Source organism: Cervus elaphus, chromosome 8 (assembly GCF_910594005.1).
Source record: "Cervus elaphus chromosome 8, mCerEla1.1, whole genome shotgun sequence".
NCBI lineage: Eukaryota > Metazoa > Chordata > Mammalia > Artiodactyla > Cervidae > Cervus > Cervus elaphus.
The window spans coordinates 55,249,632-55,266,726 of record NC_057822.1 but is presented as its reverse complement, the minus strand read 5'-3'; the positions used below and the strand labels follow the sequence as shown (position 1 = coordinate 55,266,726).

The 17,095-nt window shown below is 37.7% G+C and overlaps 1 protein-coding gene across 1 annotated transcript; it reads right to left on the bottom strand.

Moving 5' to 3' along the window:
• Positions 1 to 3,463: 3,463 nt before the first annotated feature.
• Positions 3,464 to 5,006, bottom strand: LOC122698863 (ras-related protein Rab-7b-like). Its single transcript, XM_043910549.1, has one exon. The coding sequence runs from the start codon at positions 4,723 to 4,725 to the stop codon at positions 4,123 to 4,125; it is 603 nt and encodes a 200-aa protein (XP_043766484.1). The 5' UTR covers positions 4,726 to 5,006; the 3' UTR covers positions 3,464 to 4,122.
• Between the last annotated feature and the right edge of the window lie 12,089 nt (positions 5,007 to 17,095).

Here is a 17,095-nt window from a genome sequence, read left to right as displayed (position 1 = left end):
TCAAGTTCTTTCCTCTTCCATTTACCCTGGTTTCAATCCAGATCAACTTGCATCTAAGATTGTGCCTCACTAACCCTGCCACTAACCCTGTTTTCTACTGCCAAATGAACCTTTCCAAATACCATTTCCATCATGTCACTGTTCCCCCAAGAGTTTGCAATAGTTTCCTGTTGCTAATGTATCGAAATTATCTCCCCTGAGGCCTGAGGATGCTGGAGCAAATGATAGATGAAAGTTTTTTTCAACTAAACATTCCAGTTTTCAATTAAAGATGTTTTTCCATAAGCCTAAATCTTTCTTTTATACATAAGAAGGATGTGTTAACTGATGTAGGGGCTTAGTAAATATTTCTTGAATAGAGAAAAGAACTTTATGGTTAGTATGTGAAACTGTAACTCCCTTAAATAGGGTACTTTGTCCATATTCATTTATGGATACTGTTTTATTTATCTATAGCTGCATTAATAAGCTACTGAAAACCTTGGTGGCTTAAAACAATGATTTTATTACCTTTCATAATTCTGTGGGATGCCTGGGGTCATTGGGGCAATTCTTCTGCTGATCACTCTTGAGTTCTGTCATGCAGTTGTAGTTAAATGGAGGCTTGGCTGAGATGCCAGGATAGCTGCTCCTCTTTCCCACTTTAAGTGGCCTCCTCTGTCTCTCCGTGTGGCCTCTCTACGTTTTCTGTCAATGTGATCTTTCCAGAAGGAAAGCCAGACTTCTTATGTGAAGACTCAAGGTTTTCAAAACTAAAAAGTGGAAGCTGCCAGGTCTATAAAGCTTAGGCTCTAGCTGGTATAGTGTCAGTTCTGCCATATTCTGTTATTTAAATCAAGTCCCAGGAAAGCCCAGCTTCAATGACGGAGGGGTCTACACATGGTGTAAATTCAAAGAGATGTGGTTCATTGGGAGCCATCTTTGGAGACCGGGGTACCATCCTCTGGCTCTTACTGATTCATGGCCTTTCTACATGAAAAATGTGCTTACCTCTGCAAATCTCATCCTAAATATGGTATCAGTTTAAATTCCAGGATATTGTCAACAAAATCAGGTGCCGGTATGGATGTGACTGCTCGAAGGCATCTTCTCATATGCACTTTCTCAGGTGCAGAGACCAGTGAAGAAGAGCAGATTATCCACCCACCCCCAACCCATCTCTTTCATGTAATGGTGAAAGAGACAGAAACACTTCAGCAGACTCCCATGTTCAAAAAGAGGAGAAAAGGGAGACATGAGCATTTCCTGATTTATAGCAATTCTAAAATCCAACCTGGTGCATATCCCAATTTCTCTAACTCAAGGCAGAGGATAGTCCTTGATTAAGGTACAGTTTTGCTTTTTAGGAATGGTTTCCCTCTGCTCTTGGTTTTATCCTCTGGGTTCTGGCTCTGAGTCATTCTTCCATTTTCATTAAAATGGCCTATGTTTGTAGCTGTATAACTCTAAACCTGTTTCCTATCTCTTTGGAAGTTAAGGGCCCAAAGTGAAGGCAAACTGGGGTGGCTAGTCTATGAACATGCCCCAATGAATCACACCTCCTCTTCATATTCTTCTGTGGTTCCCCTACTCGTTGAATCTGGGCTGGCCCAGTGATCTGTTTTAACCAATGGACAATGGCAGTTTTCTGATTTTGTACTTTGGGGATGCCTGAGCCACCACCATGTAAGAGGTCTGGTTTCCCTGCTGCAAAGAGCACATGTAGAGTCTACATAGAGAGGAAGAAACTTGAGACTATGGAGAGGGAGGGAGACCATGTCAACCCAGTATCCTGGTTGAGCCTCCAGATGAACCCATGCTAAGCTGTTACCTGACTGCAAGCACACGAGAGAATCCAAGTGAAACCACCAGAAGAACTTCCCATTGAGCCTAGTCAACCTTTGGAACTGTGAAAGGTAAAGTCATTTTAAGCCATTAAATTGGGGTGGTTTGTTATGCAGCAGTAGAAAACCACACATAATCCATTCACTGAAAGTTACTGAACTGTCCATCTGTGCCTGACGCTGCATTAGGTGACGTGAATGTAAGACTAAATAAAGCATTGATTCTGAGCTCTACCTCATTTTTGTTAATGAAAGATTTTTGTAAAAGGAAATGTTTCAATTTTTTTTTTAATTTTAAGGGTGAAAGATTTCTGTTTAAAATATACCGGCAGTGAATTCTTTTATAAAAAGAAATAATCACTCTGAGATTTTTCAAATTTTTAATTTTTCACATTAAAGTTTTTTGTTTTTTTTTTTTTAAACTAAGAAAGACAATATTTATTATCTGTTGCGCACTCTTAGAATGGTCCCTACGCCCATTGAAGTGCATGAGCTGTGGCATCCAGCCCACAGTCCCACTGCCTCCCAGGAGAGCCTGCATGGCTCGCAGCGTGCCGCCCCCACGAAGGACGCAGACAGAGCTGTGCGCTGGGCTGCCTGCTCCTGCGGCCCAGGACAAGCAGCGCTCATTTGATAGCAGGGTGGGCAGAAGGGGTTCCCCAAACTCTTGCTGACCCCTCACCTCCCCTTTCCTCTGCCTCTGGGCGAATCTTCAGTGTCAGGTGATGCTTGGAAGTCCTACGCTAACAGTCAGGGAAGGGTACCTCTGTGTAGACAGGAGACTTCTGTGGTGGGCACGGATGTGGCCGTGGAAACCCTGGAGGGGTGGGGGTGGTCGGTCATCTCGCCTACTCCCTTCAGGTTGGGCTCTGTAAACGCTGCCCGTCACCAGAAGAAACAGAAGATTCTGGTTGTAGCGTCTGCAGGAACAGACTCCCCGGCTTCCCAGTATTTATCACCGATGCTGATTTCTTGCCTGAATCATTGCTGCTGCAGTTTTTGCCCATCTCTCAGTAGGCTTAAGAAATTGGGATCTTTCTGCCTGGCGAATCTCGAAGGACTGAAAATGCCCGGAGCCAAAGAATGAGCTCTGAGCATCTCAGCAGAGGAAAACGGCGGCCCTTCCAGCGTCCATGGAGCCGCCCTTTCCTGTTCTGCTGGGAGGCGCGTTGCTGCCCTCTGGTGGCCGGCAGGCAAGGCGTGTTCCCGGGGTTAGGGGGTCCACCTTGTCCCTGGAATAGCAGCTTTGAGTTCTCAGGTTAATCAGTGTCTTTTCACTGTCCCTGGAACAAAACAAGCTTGTCCTTGATCTGGAGCCTTGGCCCTTGCTTCTACTTGTCCTCAGAACGCTCTTCTTCCAGTTCAGCAGCCCTTTTCTCATTCTCCAGCCTTTGGGCCAATGTCACTTCCCCAGGGAAGCCCTCCTGGGCTACTTTGTCTGAAACATCTGAAACAGCACCTAACCCCACCCTCCGTCCTTCTCTCTCCCGTTACCTTGCTTGGTTCAAGAGCTTACCTGCTAATTGAAAACATCTGGTTAAATTCTGGGTTTACTGCCTCCCTCCCTCTCCAGAACGTCGGACCCAGGAGAGCAAGGTCTTTGTTACACGCGTCCCTGGACCTCAAGCCATCACACATAGTAGATACACAAAAGGACTTGTTGAAGGAATGGCCAGTGTGTCTCCACAAGAGCGCCTGGGACTGAAGCCGAGCTTCTGGTCCTGAGGAGCTACGGGATGTGGGCAGGGCACGTGCCAACCTCGTGTGGCAGACAACCAGCTGAGGCAGCAGCCTGAGCACCAGCAAGGAGACATGCGCGGTCCCGGGGGTCTTCCTGCCTTCCCTCTGCCCTGCGCTCTGGGGGGGACAGACAGACGGTGTCCCAGGCCTGAACAGCTGCTGCCAGGGGGTGAGGGGGACCGCCTCCCCGGCCCTGGTTGCAGGGACCCTGGTCCACAGCTGTGCGGCGGCTCTAAGGGGGTGGGGTGCGGTGGGCGCGCTGAGGAAGGCGCCCGTTGCCTCCGGACGCAGCCGCCTGCGTGCAGGGATGCGCCTTCCAGAGCAGGAGGTGTCCGGGGAGGGCGCAGGGCAGGAAAGCCGGGGCCAGCGAGGGGCCGTGACTCCTCTGGGACGTCCCCGTTCCGCCCTGACTACTGCACTTAGCCCGAGGCGGGGCTGGTCTGGAGCCCGCGCGGAGGCGAGGGCTGCTGCCGGCCTAGGAGCCTGGCTGCCGTCTGAGCGCGGGCGGCCGGCGGGGCTGAGCTCTGTCCGTGGGCGCGCAGAGCTGGGGTCCGGACGGTCAGCAGCATCTGCTCTTGGGCTGGTCTTCCGGTGAGAGCTTGATGGAGTCTGTGAGGTAACTCTCTAAGATGCTTCGATACCTTGACAGAGCCCGACTGGCCAGCATCTCGAAGGCTTGTACCACGTTGATGTCATTCTTGGCATTGACTTCAAAATAGGGAATATCCTTCTCTTTACACCAGCCTTGGGCTACCTCTTGCGGAACCTGCCGGTCTGCCAGATCGATCTTGTTCCCGAGCACCACCATGGGGTAGGACTGCTGCATTGGAATGGTTTTGGCCAGAACATCACCCCTCCAGGTTTCCAGGGCTTCAAAGGACTCCAGGTCAGTGACATCAAAAGCCAGGACACAGCCATCAGAGCCTTTGTAGAATGTAGACACCATGGAGCGGAATCGCTCCTGGCCGCCTGTGTCCCAGATCTGTAGCTTCAAGGTTGTGTCATCCAGTATGATAATCTTGGAGAGGATGCTGGCCCCCAGTGTGGTCTGATAGTCTTCGTAAAACGTCTTATGCACATATCGGTGGAGGAGGGAGGTCTTTCCAACACCCAGGGCTCCAATGATGATGAGCTTGAGGTCCACCTTCTTCCGAGGATTCATGGAGGGGCTTCAGAATCTCTGGTGTTGCTGGAACAGACAAGAGCCAGGAAAAGCTTCCAGAGCCTTTTCAGCCTCCGATGGCAGGTGGGGGGTTTTCTCTGAGTCTGGGGGGCTCCTCTTAGAACAGCAGTCTCAGCTAGATCAGAGGAAAAAGGCTTTGGGAGCAAACTTGTTGAGGCCAAGTCACTTCCTTCTGAGTTTTCCTCCTCTCTCTTTATGCACAAACTTGGGAAAGTTGCAAAAGAGGCTGGGCCGGTGTGACCTCAGCCGTGTGGGTGGAGTGGGTGGGGAGGATGGAAAGCTGGGCTCCCAGCAGACTCCACATTAAAGTTTTTAAATAGTGAAGCATACCAGAGTTTTTAATAACAGAATTTGATTCAGCAAATATTATCTGATCCTTTGCTACATGTTTCCTCAGTACATTTTAAAAATCTATGTGAAATTCAAGTGCTGTTTTCCACCTGATATCTACTAGCTTGCATGGGACTTGTTAAGTTACTTGGGGGATCCTAGTTTTGTCTATTAGCATGTATTCTTGTTATTATCGTGCATCCCATGGTTGTTTCCTTATTGCTTCAGCAAGAATTACATTCAGTTGTTCAGTTTCTAAATGACCTAATTAGCAGCAGTTTTTCAATTTCTTTTCTTTAGAATTCTCTTAGTCTACAGTTGGACTCCCTCTCTATTACTCTCTTTTCCTCCCTGAGTTTTACTCAACATTCTGCTAATGAGTTCACATTCCACTCTTGTCCCTCCATGGATTGTTGCCCATGCGTTTGGAGACTTCCTTGCCTTAATTATTGGGGGAAAAATCTCTTCTTGGTCTTTCCTTGCTAGACATTGCTGGCTCTGAGTTTCTAGCTCTTACCTCTGATGTGTCTTTGTTTTTCACATAAAGAGAGATCATAAAGCAGAGAGAAGCCCTGAAGACCATATAATTTTATGGATGATCAAACTTTGGCCAGAGAGCCAAGTGACTTATTCAAAGAACTACAGTTAGTGGCAGAATCAGGGCCAGAATCCATATCTCCAAACTAAGAAGTTCTGGTTTCACTATAGTAATGAATTCACTCTCAGACCACATCAAACTAATGCAGGTAGGCTAACTGATACTTGATCAACCCGTTCTATTTACAATTAATTAATAAATTTTCGTTATATCTCAATTAGATTCTCAGTCTTGGACTACAACAGGGGGAAAATAAGAGAAAAAAGAGAAGTAGAGTGAGTTCATAAGCTGTGAGGTGTACAGCAGCAGTTCATAATATTTATTATTGCTTAGGGTTTTGATGAATGCTCTTGAGCTTCTCATTACTTTATTCAAGAAATATTTACTGAGTATCTACTCTGTGCATATCTGTGTGTATGTGTGAACACATACACACATAAACACAATTTCCTTAGATCTTCTTTTAGGGAGCCACTGTGTGAATGGTGTCAATATCCTCATAAATATCTTATAATACATACAAGTTTCATACCCATAGCAATATACCAAAAATTAGTTGCTTTTTGGGGGAAATGCACACTGTGATTCCTTATAGATAGTTTACCTTCATAATTATTCCCATGTCTCCAATTCTTAGAATCATCTAATTCTTGTATTTCATAGTGGAGGAACTCAGACTCAAACATCTTCAAAGGCCACGTAGTTATGGTAATTGAGTGAAGTAGGTGGAGACCTGGAGACAGAGGCAGTGTTGAGACTACAAGTCCTGTTTGAAGGGGCAGCTGCCACTCCATGTCAGATGATTTTTGTCATGTGGGAAATCAAGGGCTAGTACTTCTAGAACTTCTGTATTTCTAAGAGAGGTTGGAAATATTTCTTTATATGAAATCTCCTGATTTTTATAATGTTGGTGACTAATCAAAAACATTTAAAACCTCTGCATTGGCCAAATGAAACATGTGTACCTAATTAAAATCCTGGACATATAGTTTGCCCTAGCACCCTTTGCATGCCTTCTCCATTTGCAGAGACAAATTGCAAGATCCAAGCTTCCAAGCCACAGGACTCTCTCGTTTCTAAGAATTCTGGAAGTGAGAGCTCAAGGGAAATAGTCCTAACTCACTGACCTCTGGAGTGGTCAAACAACCCACCCACTGATTTGCTTGGTCAGTTCCCACTTAATGCCACTGAGAGAATAAAAATCCCTTTCTAGAGAAAATGCAGGGAAAAGTGTTGTTCCTTTTGCAGAGATCAAAATAAGGGCTATCTTGCTTTTATTCAAACTATAGTAATTATTCTAGAAATTAAAATGTAGTATTGGTATGCATGCTACCCAATGGGTGTGTTTGATGTTTGGCCCTACATGGGTCATGCGAACGCAAATCTATACATGGCATCTCGAATCCTATTTCTCCAAACTCAATAATTAGTGTCTGATATTAGCTCCAACTTCTCAGTTCAAGGTCCTCACTAGTCTCCTAAACTTCAAATCTAATTGCCTGTCTTATTTCATTTTCTCATTTGTCAAATATTTATAGACTGCCTCCTAGGTGTCAGATATGTTTTAAACACTAAAGATATATGACAGTTAATCACATAGACATGGTCTATTCACCCACAAAGCTTACTCTCTGTGAAGCCTAGGGAGACAATAGTCATGTAAACAAATGAATAAATAACACAGTTTCAAGCAGTGATAATTGTTATGAAGAAAGTAAAATGGGGAAATGGGATAGGAGTGATTGAGGAAAGGCTGTACTGCACAGTCATTTGGATTGAGACCTGAATGGTGAGAAGGTGACAGCAATGCAAAGATATGGGGGAAGAGGGCTGCAATCAAGGGAAACATCTGGTGCAAAAGCCTGTCACAGGACTGGACTTGAAGCATTTAGGGATCAGAAAGTCAACCTGTGGCTGGAAAGTCTAAGCTGACTTCTTTCCAGTATTTGCCCGTTTGTAATCCTGGTTTCGACAAAACTTGCCTAGTTCTATTTATCAGCTACCTTTGCTGGTTCTCTCCAAGGTCCTGATGAGGGATTGTGTCCTTCTTTGGAGAGTTTATCCACTACTAAAACCTTATTTATTACCTCAGTGTTGTCTTCACCTGAGTATATGTACTAACTTATGAATTCAGGTAAATTTTCTATGCATGGAAATGGCAAGAAGACTTGCCATATTTACAGATTTCTTCTCTCTGGAACCCAGAAACCATATGAAATAGTCGAGAAAGATAATGTCCTGAACTAAAGCAGTGGCTGGGATAGAATCATCAGTACCTGGTAGCCCACTAGACATGTCTGTGTGGATGTGGATCTATGTAATGCGAGTGAGGGGGCACACTAAGGGACAATGACTCCAAAGTGTCAGACTTGAGTCAATGGTAGATGACAAGTGCTACTCACTGAGATTCAGAAAACATGAGGAGAAGAAGGCTTAATTTGGATGAAGGTGGGTAGGTGAATACAGGTAATGGAAGGTAAGAAAGAGTGGAGAGTTAAGAAGGAATTCCTGAATCTGAACAGCAGGTAGTCTCTTTCTGCCATCTTAGACTGGAACTTCAAATAAATATTGCCAAGTAAGAATGATTACAATGGGAAAACAGGTCTGTAATATAATTGAATGCCATTAGTTTTCTATATTCTGATAAAATAATTTTACAAGGAGTACATCAAAGCTGTATATTGTCACCTGCTTGTTTAGCTTATGTGCAGAGTACATCATGTGAAATGCTGGGCTGGATGAAGCACAAGCTGGAATCAGGATTTCTGGAAGAAATATCAATAACCTAAAATATGCAGATGGCACCACCCTTATGGCAGAAAGCGAAGAGAAACTAAAGAGCCTCCTGATGAAAGTGAAAGAGAAGAGTAAAAAAGCAGGCTTAAAACTCAACATTAAAAAAACTAAGATCATGGCATCCAGTCCCATTACTTCATAGTAAGTAGATGGGGAAACAATAGAAACAGTGAGAGACTTTATTTTTGGGGAATCCAAAATCACTGCGGATGGTGACTGCAGCCATGCAATTAAAAGATGCTTACTCCATGGGAGGGAAGTTATGACCAACCTAGACAATATATTAAAAAGCAGAGACTTACTTTACCAACAAAGGTCCATTTAGTCAAAGCTATGGTTTTTCCAGTAGTCATGTATGGATGTGAGAGTTGGATCATAAAGAAAGCTGAGTGCCAAAGAATTGATGCTTTTGAACTGTGGTGTTGGAGAAGACCCTTGAGAGTCCCTTGGACTGCAAGGAGATCCAACCAGTCCATCCTGAAGGAAATCAGTCCTGAATATTCATTGGAAGGAGTGATGTTGAAGCTGAAACTCCAATTCTTTGGTCACCTGATGCAAAGAACTGACTTATTTGAAAAGACCCTGCTGCTGGGAAAAATTGAAGGCAAGAGGAGAAGGGGATGACAGAGAATGAGATGGTTGGATGGCATCACCGACTCTATGGGCATGAGTTTGAGCAAGCTCTGGGAGTTAGTGATGGACTGGGAGGCCTGGCGTGCTGCAGTCTATGGTGCTGCAAAGAGCTGGACATGACTGAATGACTGAACTAACTGACTGAATTTTACAAGCTGATCTAGAAACTCACCCATTAATAATGGAATTGCTCCCATTAAATCAGAATGCTACAAACCATGTAAGTTAAAAGTTGAGGCAATTCCCTAGGAAATTCAGGCTAGAGCTGTTTGATGTCAATCCAGTGTTACCTTCATCCAACTAAGTATATTTGATTAACATAATCCTAAATATATTCCTTGATTTTAGAGAACTGGAGCAAAGTGGCAGACATGGCATCATTATATCCTGGCTAATATTCACTAATCACTAAACAAAACTTATTGGGTACTAACAATGTGCCAGACATTATGCTGGGTGCTGGGGATGCAACAATGAGTAAGACATAGCTCTTGCACAAAAATTACAAACAAACCATACCTAGGCTGACCTTCGCACAGAGACTCTTTTTTGTAACTGATGGATACTGTCTTTTAAGTGGTATGTTATGAATCAAGGCTATATGGGGCCAATTTGTACTTACTCTTTTATTCTTAAAGCTAATTGCAAATTCTCATCTCAGCACAGAGCCCTGTGATGCCAAGAGACTCATTGTAGTTCACTGGGGAGAGGAAAGAATTCTAGTAGTGGTCAAGATCTGCTGCGTTTATTATTTTAAGAGTTTGTTCCACTTGGAAATAGTTTTCCTAGTTATTATTTATGAGTCCTCTCACCTGGTCTTCCGACAAACCTGCTTGCGGGCATACATTCTGGCATTTTGATGGAATGGGTTTATTTCCTTTACCCTGGACACCAGGTGCTGCTGGCTAAAAACAGCAGAGGACTGAATCTCTTCTCTTAAGGGTCCTGGCAGCTCTGTGGCAAATTCGGCCACCGAGCTATCTAGGCTCTATTATTTCCATTCTGATGGGCTTTCCTCCCTAGTGGTGTGTGTATGTGTGTGTATGAGAGAGAAGTGGGAGCAGGGGAGAGAGAGAGAATATGTTTCATTGTCCCTGTTCTCAAATGGAGTTGACCTTCTCAGTTGTCTCACAGCATTTTCTGGAAATAAAACAGGACAAAAATGTGACTGTATCTAGAAAAAATGAATTGTGACATTTAAAAATATCACTAATTGTGCAGTAGTTTGAGCATTCTTTGGCATTGCCTTTCTTTGGGATTGGAATGAAAATTGACATTTTCCAGTCCTGTGGCCACTGTTGAATGTTCCAAATTTGCTGGCATGTTGAGTGCAGCACTTTCACAGCATCATCTTTCAGGATTTGAAATAGCATATGAGAGATGGGATAATCTACTGGTTAAAACCCCCACTTTTTTTATTTGGCTTTTGCTGGTGTGATTTCAGGTGAATTACTAAATCTCTTCGAGCCACAATTTCTTTGTCTGTGAAAAGATAATAACTTAATCTGCTTCATATGTTACTGTGAGGGTTGAATAACTTATTTAGGTAAAGCACTTAGCCTGGTGTCTGGCAAATGGAAAATGTTAACTTAATCAAGTATTTATTCTCCTTATCCCTTCCCTGCCCAAGAGGACCTTATAGCTCTTTACAAATGCAGTTATACAGAAATGACCACCTTCATCCTCCCATGACCCACTGAAATCAAAAACAGTTGCAAAATGGAGAGACCTCATGTACCCAAGAAAACAAGCTGTTGAAGGACCAGGATTTTAATTCTGATGCTTTGGTCAGTTGGCTGGATGACCTTGGACAGACTCTTTGTTTACAGTTATATTAACATTTCTGCAATATTTGGATGGAGAAGCTAAGGACCTGACTCCCCCCCACCCCGCCCCAGGTAATAGAAATGCTCATGTCTCCCCTATGCCCTTTAAAATCAACCAATCAATCAATATCCATCCAAACATTTCAATAAAAGACTTTCTCTTTTTGGTCCTAGTCAACCTCCTTAAAAGGTTATCTGCATTAATTTTTCTCCACCTTTCCACCTGCATTTATTTCTTAGCAAGGCATGGCAATCTGCCCTTGGCCTCCTAACCATCATTACACCAGCTCTGGTTAAAACTACCTCTTCATTAACAAAAGCAAATGGTTATCTTTTGATCCTCATCTTGCTTAACTTTTGACCACAAAAAGAAGAAGGCAAATGACCTTAAGGTGTGGGAAATACATTTTGAAGTTTGAGTCCAGACAAACTGAGTCTCAATGCTGAAATCGCAATTGCCATTTAAAGGGCCTTTGTTCTGCTGAAAGCATCCCATATTCAGAATCAAAATGTGAATTATTCAAGTAATCAAGGAAACTGGGTCTACTAAAGTACCTTACCATGACATCAGACACCAAAAGTGAAATCTGATGACAGGGAAATGATTAGAGCACAAAGCAATCTGTTGCTTTGTTCTGATTTGAAATGATGATGGTAAAGTAGGCACCTGCTGCTATGTGTACCTGATGGGTCCTAATACATTTCAGACCACTGTCTAGTCATTCTGCCATGTTCAATCACAATGTATTTGTCTGGTGTCATATACCATTAAGACCTTCTTCTTTGTTAAGGAGCCTCTCCAAAGATCCAAGCAAAATGTTAAAGATGATAATTTGCCTTACAGCAGACATCTTCAGTGGTTAATTTCAGGCACACAGGTATGTGGGTGCGGGCAATATTTTTGGTTAGGAAAAACTTTTCCAAGCCCTCTGGACCACCACCCCCTTCCTTTCTTTTCACCTCCCCTTGGAGTTGACTGCATTTTAATGGGGCATTTGGTGAAGCTGCTACCCTGAGCTGAGTCAGATTGTTGCAGAGAAAGTTTATCATTCTCAGGATTGCTGTCAGGATGATTAAATAGAGCTGTTGTGCAATAGGTCCTAACCCACAGCAGCAATGAAGGGGAGTAAACACTGGACTGGGAATCGGGAACTGGTCTAGTCTGGTTCGGTGACTCTGGGCAAGTCTCTTCCACTCTGTTAGCCTGGGTAGTGTCACCTATAAAAGGTGGGCTGACCTAGATAACTGACTCTAAAGTCAGTTTTAAAAATTTCTCTTTCAACTCTATAGTTCTCCGAATTTCTTTAAACCAGTTTTCCCTTGGTTGATTTTACCACTACTTTGCAAAGTGATTACTTCTTGTCTCTCACCTCTTCACTTACTTTTTGGCTAGTTCACTCAGAGATAACCACAGGAAATATGCATCTCACAAGCAAATAATTTTCTCCTTTGGAAACATCTATGCTGTGCTCACTGTGGAGCAATTACATGGTAAATCTGGGATGTGTCCAGAATAGTCACTCTTATAAAACTCTTCAGCCTGAATGTTGGTTGCTCACTGATACTTGTATGAAATGCCAATTTGGTGGCAAGGTTTGAAACCAGACAACTCTACTAAATAACCAGGCTCTGTATGAAATAGGTTATAGTCATCTCATGCTTCCACTCTGATAATTACTCTAAAGATTTTCAAATCCTAAGATTGATGAAACTTTTTACATTTTTTTTTTCTTGTTCCTGTTCCCCAGACTCAAGCTGATAGACAGCCAGAGCCTGGAAGCAATAATGACTCATTATTTAAACATTATTATGTCAATAATAATCATACCCTCTTTCTTGGGGCTCAAGCACTAATATAAAGACTTTTTTTCTTTTAAAGACTCACAACCAGAAATACTGTGAAATTTCAGAATGTTAAGGATAAAAAGAATATCCCTAAAAATGTCCCAATAGTGTTAACATAAAATACAGGACAGCTAGTTAGCATTGAAGTTCAAATAGACAATAAGTAATATTTTAGAATAAGTATGTTTCTAGAATTTCCTTGTTTATCTGAAATGCAAACTTAGTTGTATATCTTACATATTTACTTGCTAGATGTGGCAGTGCTGTTTTTCAGAGTAAAACCAGATCACCCAAACATCCCACAATTAGCAGTGGATGGTAATAGGCAATTTGACTGATGTTTTCAAAATTCAGAGACATTAAAACTCTCAAGTTATAGTCACAACCTACCCAAGATATCAATGAAGGGATAAATGAAAACTGAAACTGAAAACTGAAAATATGAAGAATATGAAAATGTGTGAAAAATATGAAGAATATGAAAACATGTGAAAAATATCAAGAATATGAAAAAGTGTGAAAAATATGAAGAATATGAAAATGTTCCAAAAATATGAAGAATATGAAAATGTATGAAAAATATGAAGAATATGAAAATATGTGAAAAATATGAAGAATATGAAAATGTTCTGAAAATATGAAGAATATGAAAATGTATGAAAAATATGAAGAATATGAAAATATTCTGAAAATATGAAGAATATGAAAATGTGTGAAAAATATCAAGAATATGAAAATATTTGGAAAATATGAAGAATATGAAAATATTTGAAACATATGAAGAATATGAAAATATTCTAAAAATATGAAGAATATGAAAATATTCAAAAAATATGAAGAATATGAAAATATTCAAAAAATATGAAGAATATGAAAATATTCTAAAAATATAAAGAATATGAAAATATTCTAAAAATATGAAGAATATGAAAATATTCCAAAAATATGAAGAATATGAAAATAGTCCAAAAATATGAAGATTATGAAAATGTGTGAAAAATATGAAGAATATGAAAATATTCCCAAAATATGAAGAATATGAAAATATTCGAAAAATATGAAGAACATGAAAATATTCTAAAAATATGAAGCATATGAAAATATTCTGAAAATATGAAGCATATGAAAATATTCTGAAAATATGAAGATTATGAAAATGTGTGGAAAATATGAAGAATATGAAAATATTCCAAAAATATGAAGAATATGAAAATATTCCAAAAATATGAAGAATATGAAAATATTCAGAAAATATGAAGAATATGAAAATATTCAGAAAATATGAAGAATATGAAAATATTCCCAAAAATATGAAGAATATGAAAATATGTGAACAGCATGAAGAATATGAAAATATTTGAAAAATATGAAGAATATGAAAATATTTGAAAAATATGAATATGAAAATATTCAAAAAATATGAAGAATATGAAAATATTCTGAAAATATGAAGCATATGAGAATATACTGAAAATATGAAGATTATGAAACTGTTAAAAATATGAAGAATATGAAATATTCCAAAAATATGAAGAATATTAAAATATTCGGAAAATATGAAGAATATGAAAATATTCGAAATATATGAAGAATATGAAAATATTCAGAAAATATGAAGAATATGAAAATATTCTAAAAATATGAAGAATATGAAAATATTCAAAAAATATGAAGATTATGAAAATGTGTGGAAAATATGAAGAATATGAAAATATGTGAAAAATATGAAGAATATGAAAATATTCACAAAATATGAAGAATATGAAAATATTCACAAAATATGAAGAATATGAAAATATTCACAAAATATGAAGAATATGAAAATATGTGAAAAATATGAAGAATATGAAAATATTCAGAAAATATGAAGAAAATGAAAATATTCGGAAAATATGAAGAATATGAAAATATTCTGAAAATATGAGGAATATGAAAATATTCTGAAAATATGAAGAATATGAAAATATTCCAAAAATATGAAGAATATGAAAATGTTATGAAAATATTCCAAAAATATGAAGCATACGAAAATATGTGAAAAATATGAAGAATATGAAAATGTGTGAAAAACATGAAGAATATGAAAATATTCGGAAAATATGAAGAATATGAAAATATTTGAAACATATGAAGAATATGATAATATTCCCAAAAATATGAAGAATATGAAAATATGTGAACAACATGAAGAATATGAAAATATTTGAAAAATATGAAGAATGTGAAAATATTTGAAAAATATGAATATGAAAATATTCAAAAAATATGAAGAATATGAAAATATTCTGAAAATATGAATCATATGAGAATATACTGAAAATATGAAGATTATGAAAATGTGTGAAAAATATGAAGAATATGAAAATATTCAGAAAATATGAAGATAATGAAAATATTCGGAAAATATGAAGAATATGAAAATATTCTGAAAATATGAAGAATATGAAAATATTCCAAAAATATGAAGAATATGAAAATGTTATGAAAATATTCCAAAAATATGAAGCATACGAAAATATGTGAAAAATATGAAGAATATGAAAATGTGTGAAAAGCATGAAGAATATGAAAATATTCGGAAAATATGAAGAATATGAAAATATTTGAAACATATGAAGAATATGAAAATATTCCCAAAAATATGAAGAATATGAAAATATGTGAACAACATGAAGAATATGAAAATATTTGAAAAATATGAAGAATGTGAAAATATTTGAAAAATATGAATATGAAAATATTCAAAAAATATGAAGAATATGAAAATATTCTGAAAATATGAAGCATATGAGAATATACTGAAAATATGAAGATTATGAAAATGTGTGAAAAATATGAAGAATATGAAATATTCCAAAAATATGAAGAATATTAAAATATTCAGAAAATATGAAGAATATGAAAATATTTGAAATATATGAAGAATATGAAAATATTTGAAATATATGAAGAATATGAAAATATTCAGAAAATATGAAGAATATGAAAATATTCACAAAATATGAAGAATATGAAAATATTCTGAAAATATGAAGCATATGAAAATATTCCAAAAATATGAAGAATATGAAAATATTCTAAAAATATGAAGAATATGAAAATATGTGAAAAATATGAAGAATATGAAAATATTCCGAAAATATGAATAATATGAAAATATTCGGAAAATATGAAGATAATGAAAATATTCGGAAAATATGAAGAATATGAAAATATTCTGAAAATGTGAAGAATATGAAAATATTCCAAAAACATGAAGAATATGAAAATATGTGAAATATATGAAGGATATGAAAATATTCTGAAAATATGAAGAATATGAAAATATTCCCAAAATATGAAGAATATGAAAATGTTCCAAAAATTTGAAGAATATGAAAATATTCCAAAAATATGAAGAATACGAAAATATGTGAAAAATATGAAGAATATGAAAATGTGTGAAAAACATGAAGAATATGAAAATATTCAGAAAATATGAAGAATATGAAAATATTTGAAACATATGAAGAATATGAAAATATTCTGAAAATATGAAGAATATGAAAATATGTGAAAAATATGAAGAATATGAAAATGTGTGAAAATATGAAATATATTAAATATATGAAAATTTATGTATTATATGAAAATATATGAAATATTGAAAGTATATAAAATATATGAAGAATATGTAAATATTCTAAAAATATGAAGAATACGAAATATATGAAATAAATGTGCAATATGAAAATATATGAAATATATGAAAATATATGAAATACATTAAATATTTGGAAATATATGTAATATATTATGAATATGAAAATATGTGAAAAGATGAAAATATGAAAATATATGATATATATGAAGAATATGAAAATATATGTAAAATAAGAAAATATGAAATATATTAAAGTATATGAAAATATATGAAATATATGAAAATATATGAAATATATAAAATATATGAAATATATGAAAATTTGAGAATGAGAATATATGAAATATATGAAAATATATGAAATATATGGAAATATATGAAATATATGAAAAATATGAAAATATATGAAATATATGGGTAAAGAAACAGAAAATAAAGACAAACTTTCCTGCCTTCATGGAGCTTACATTCAGGTGAAGAGATGAAAAGCAACTATGCTATAAAGTGATATGTGTTGGTGTAATAAATAAAGTAGAGGAGGAAATAGGAAGTGTTGTAGACTGCTGGAACTTTAGGAATGGTGTTTGGAACATCCTCACTGAGGATATCTCCTCAGTCTAATGAGGGGACATGACTGTCTCCTCAGTCATTGTCTGCAATGGAATGGATTTGGGGAAT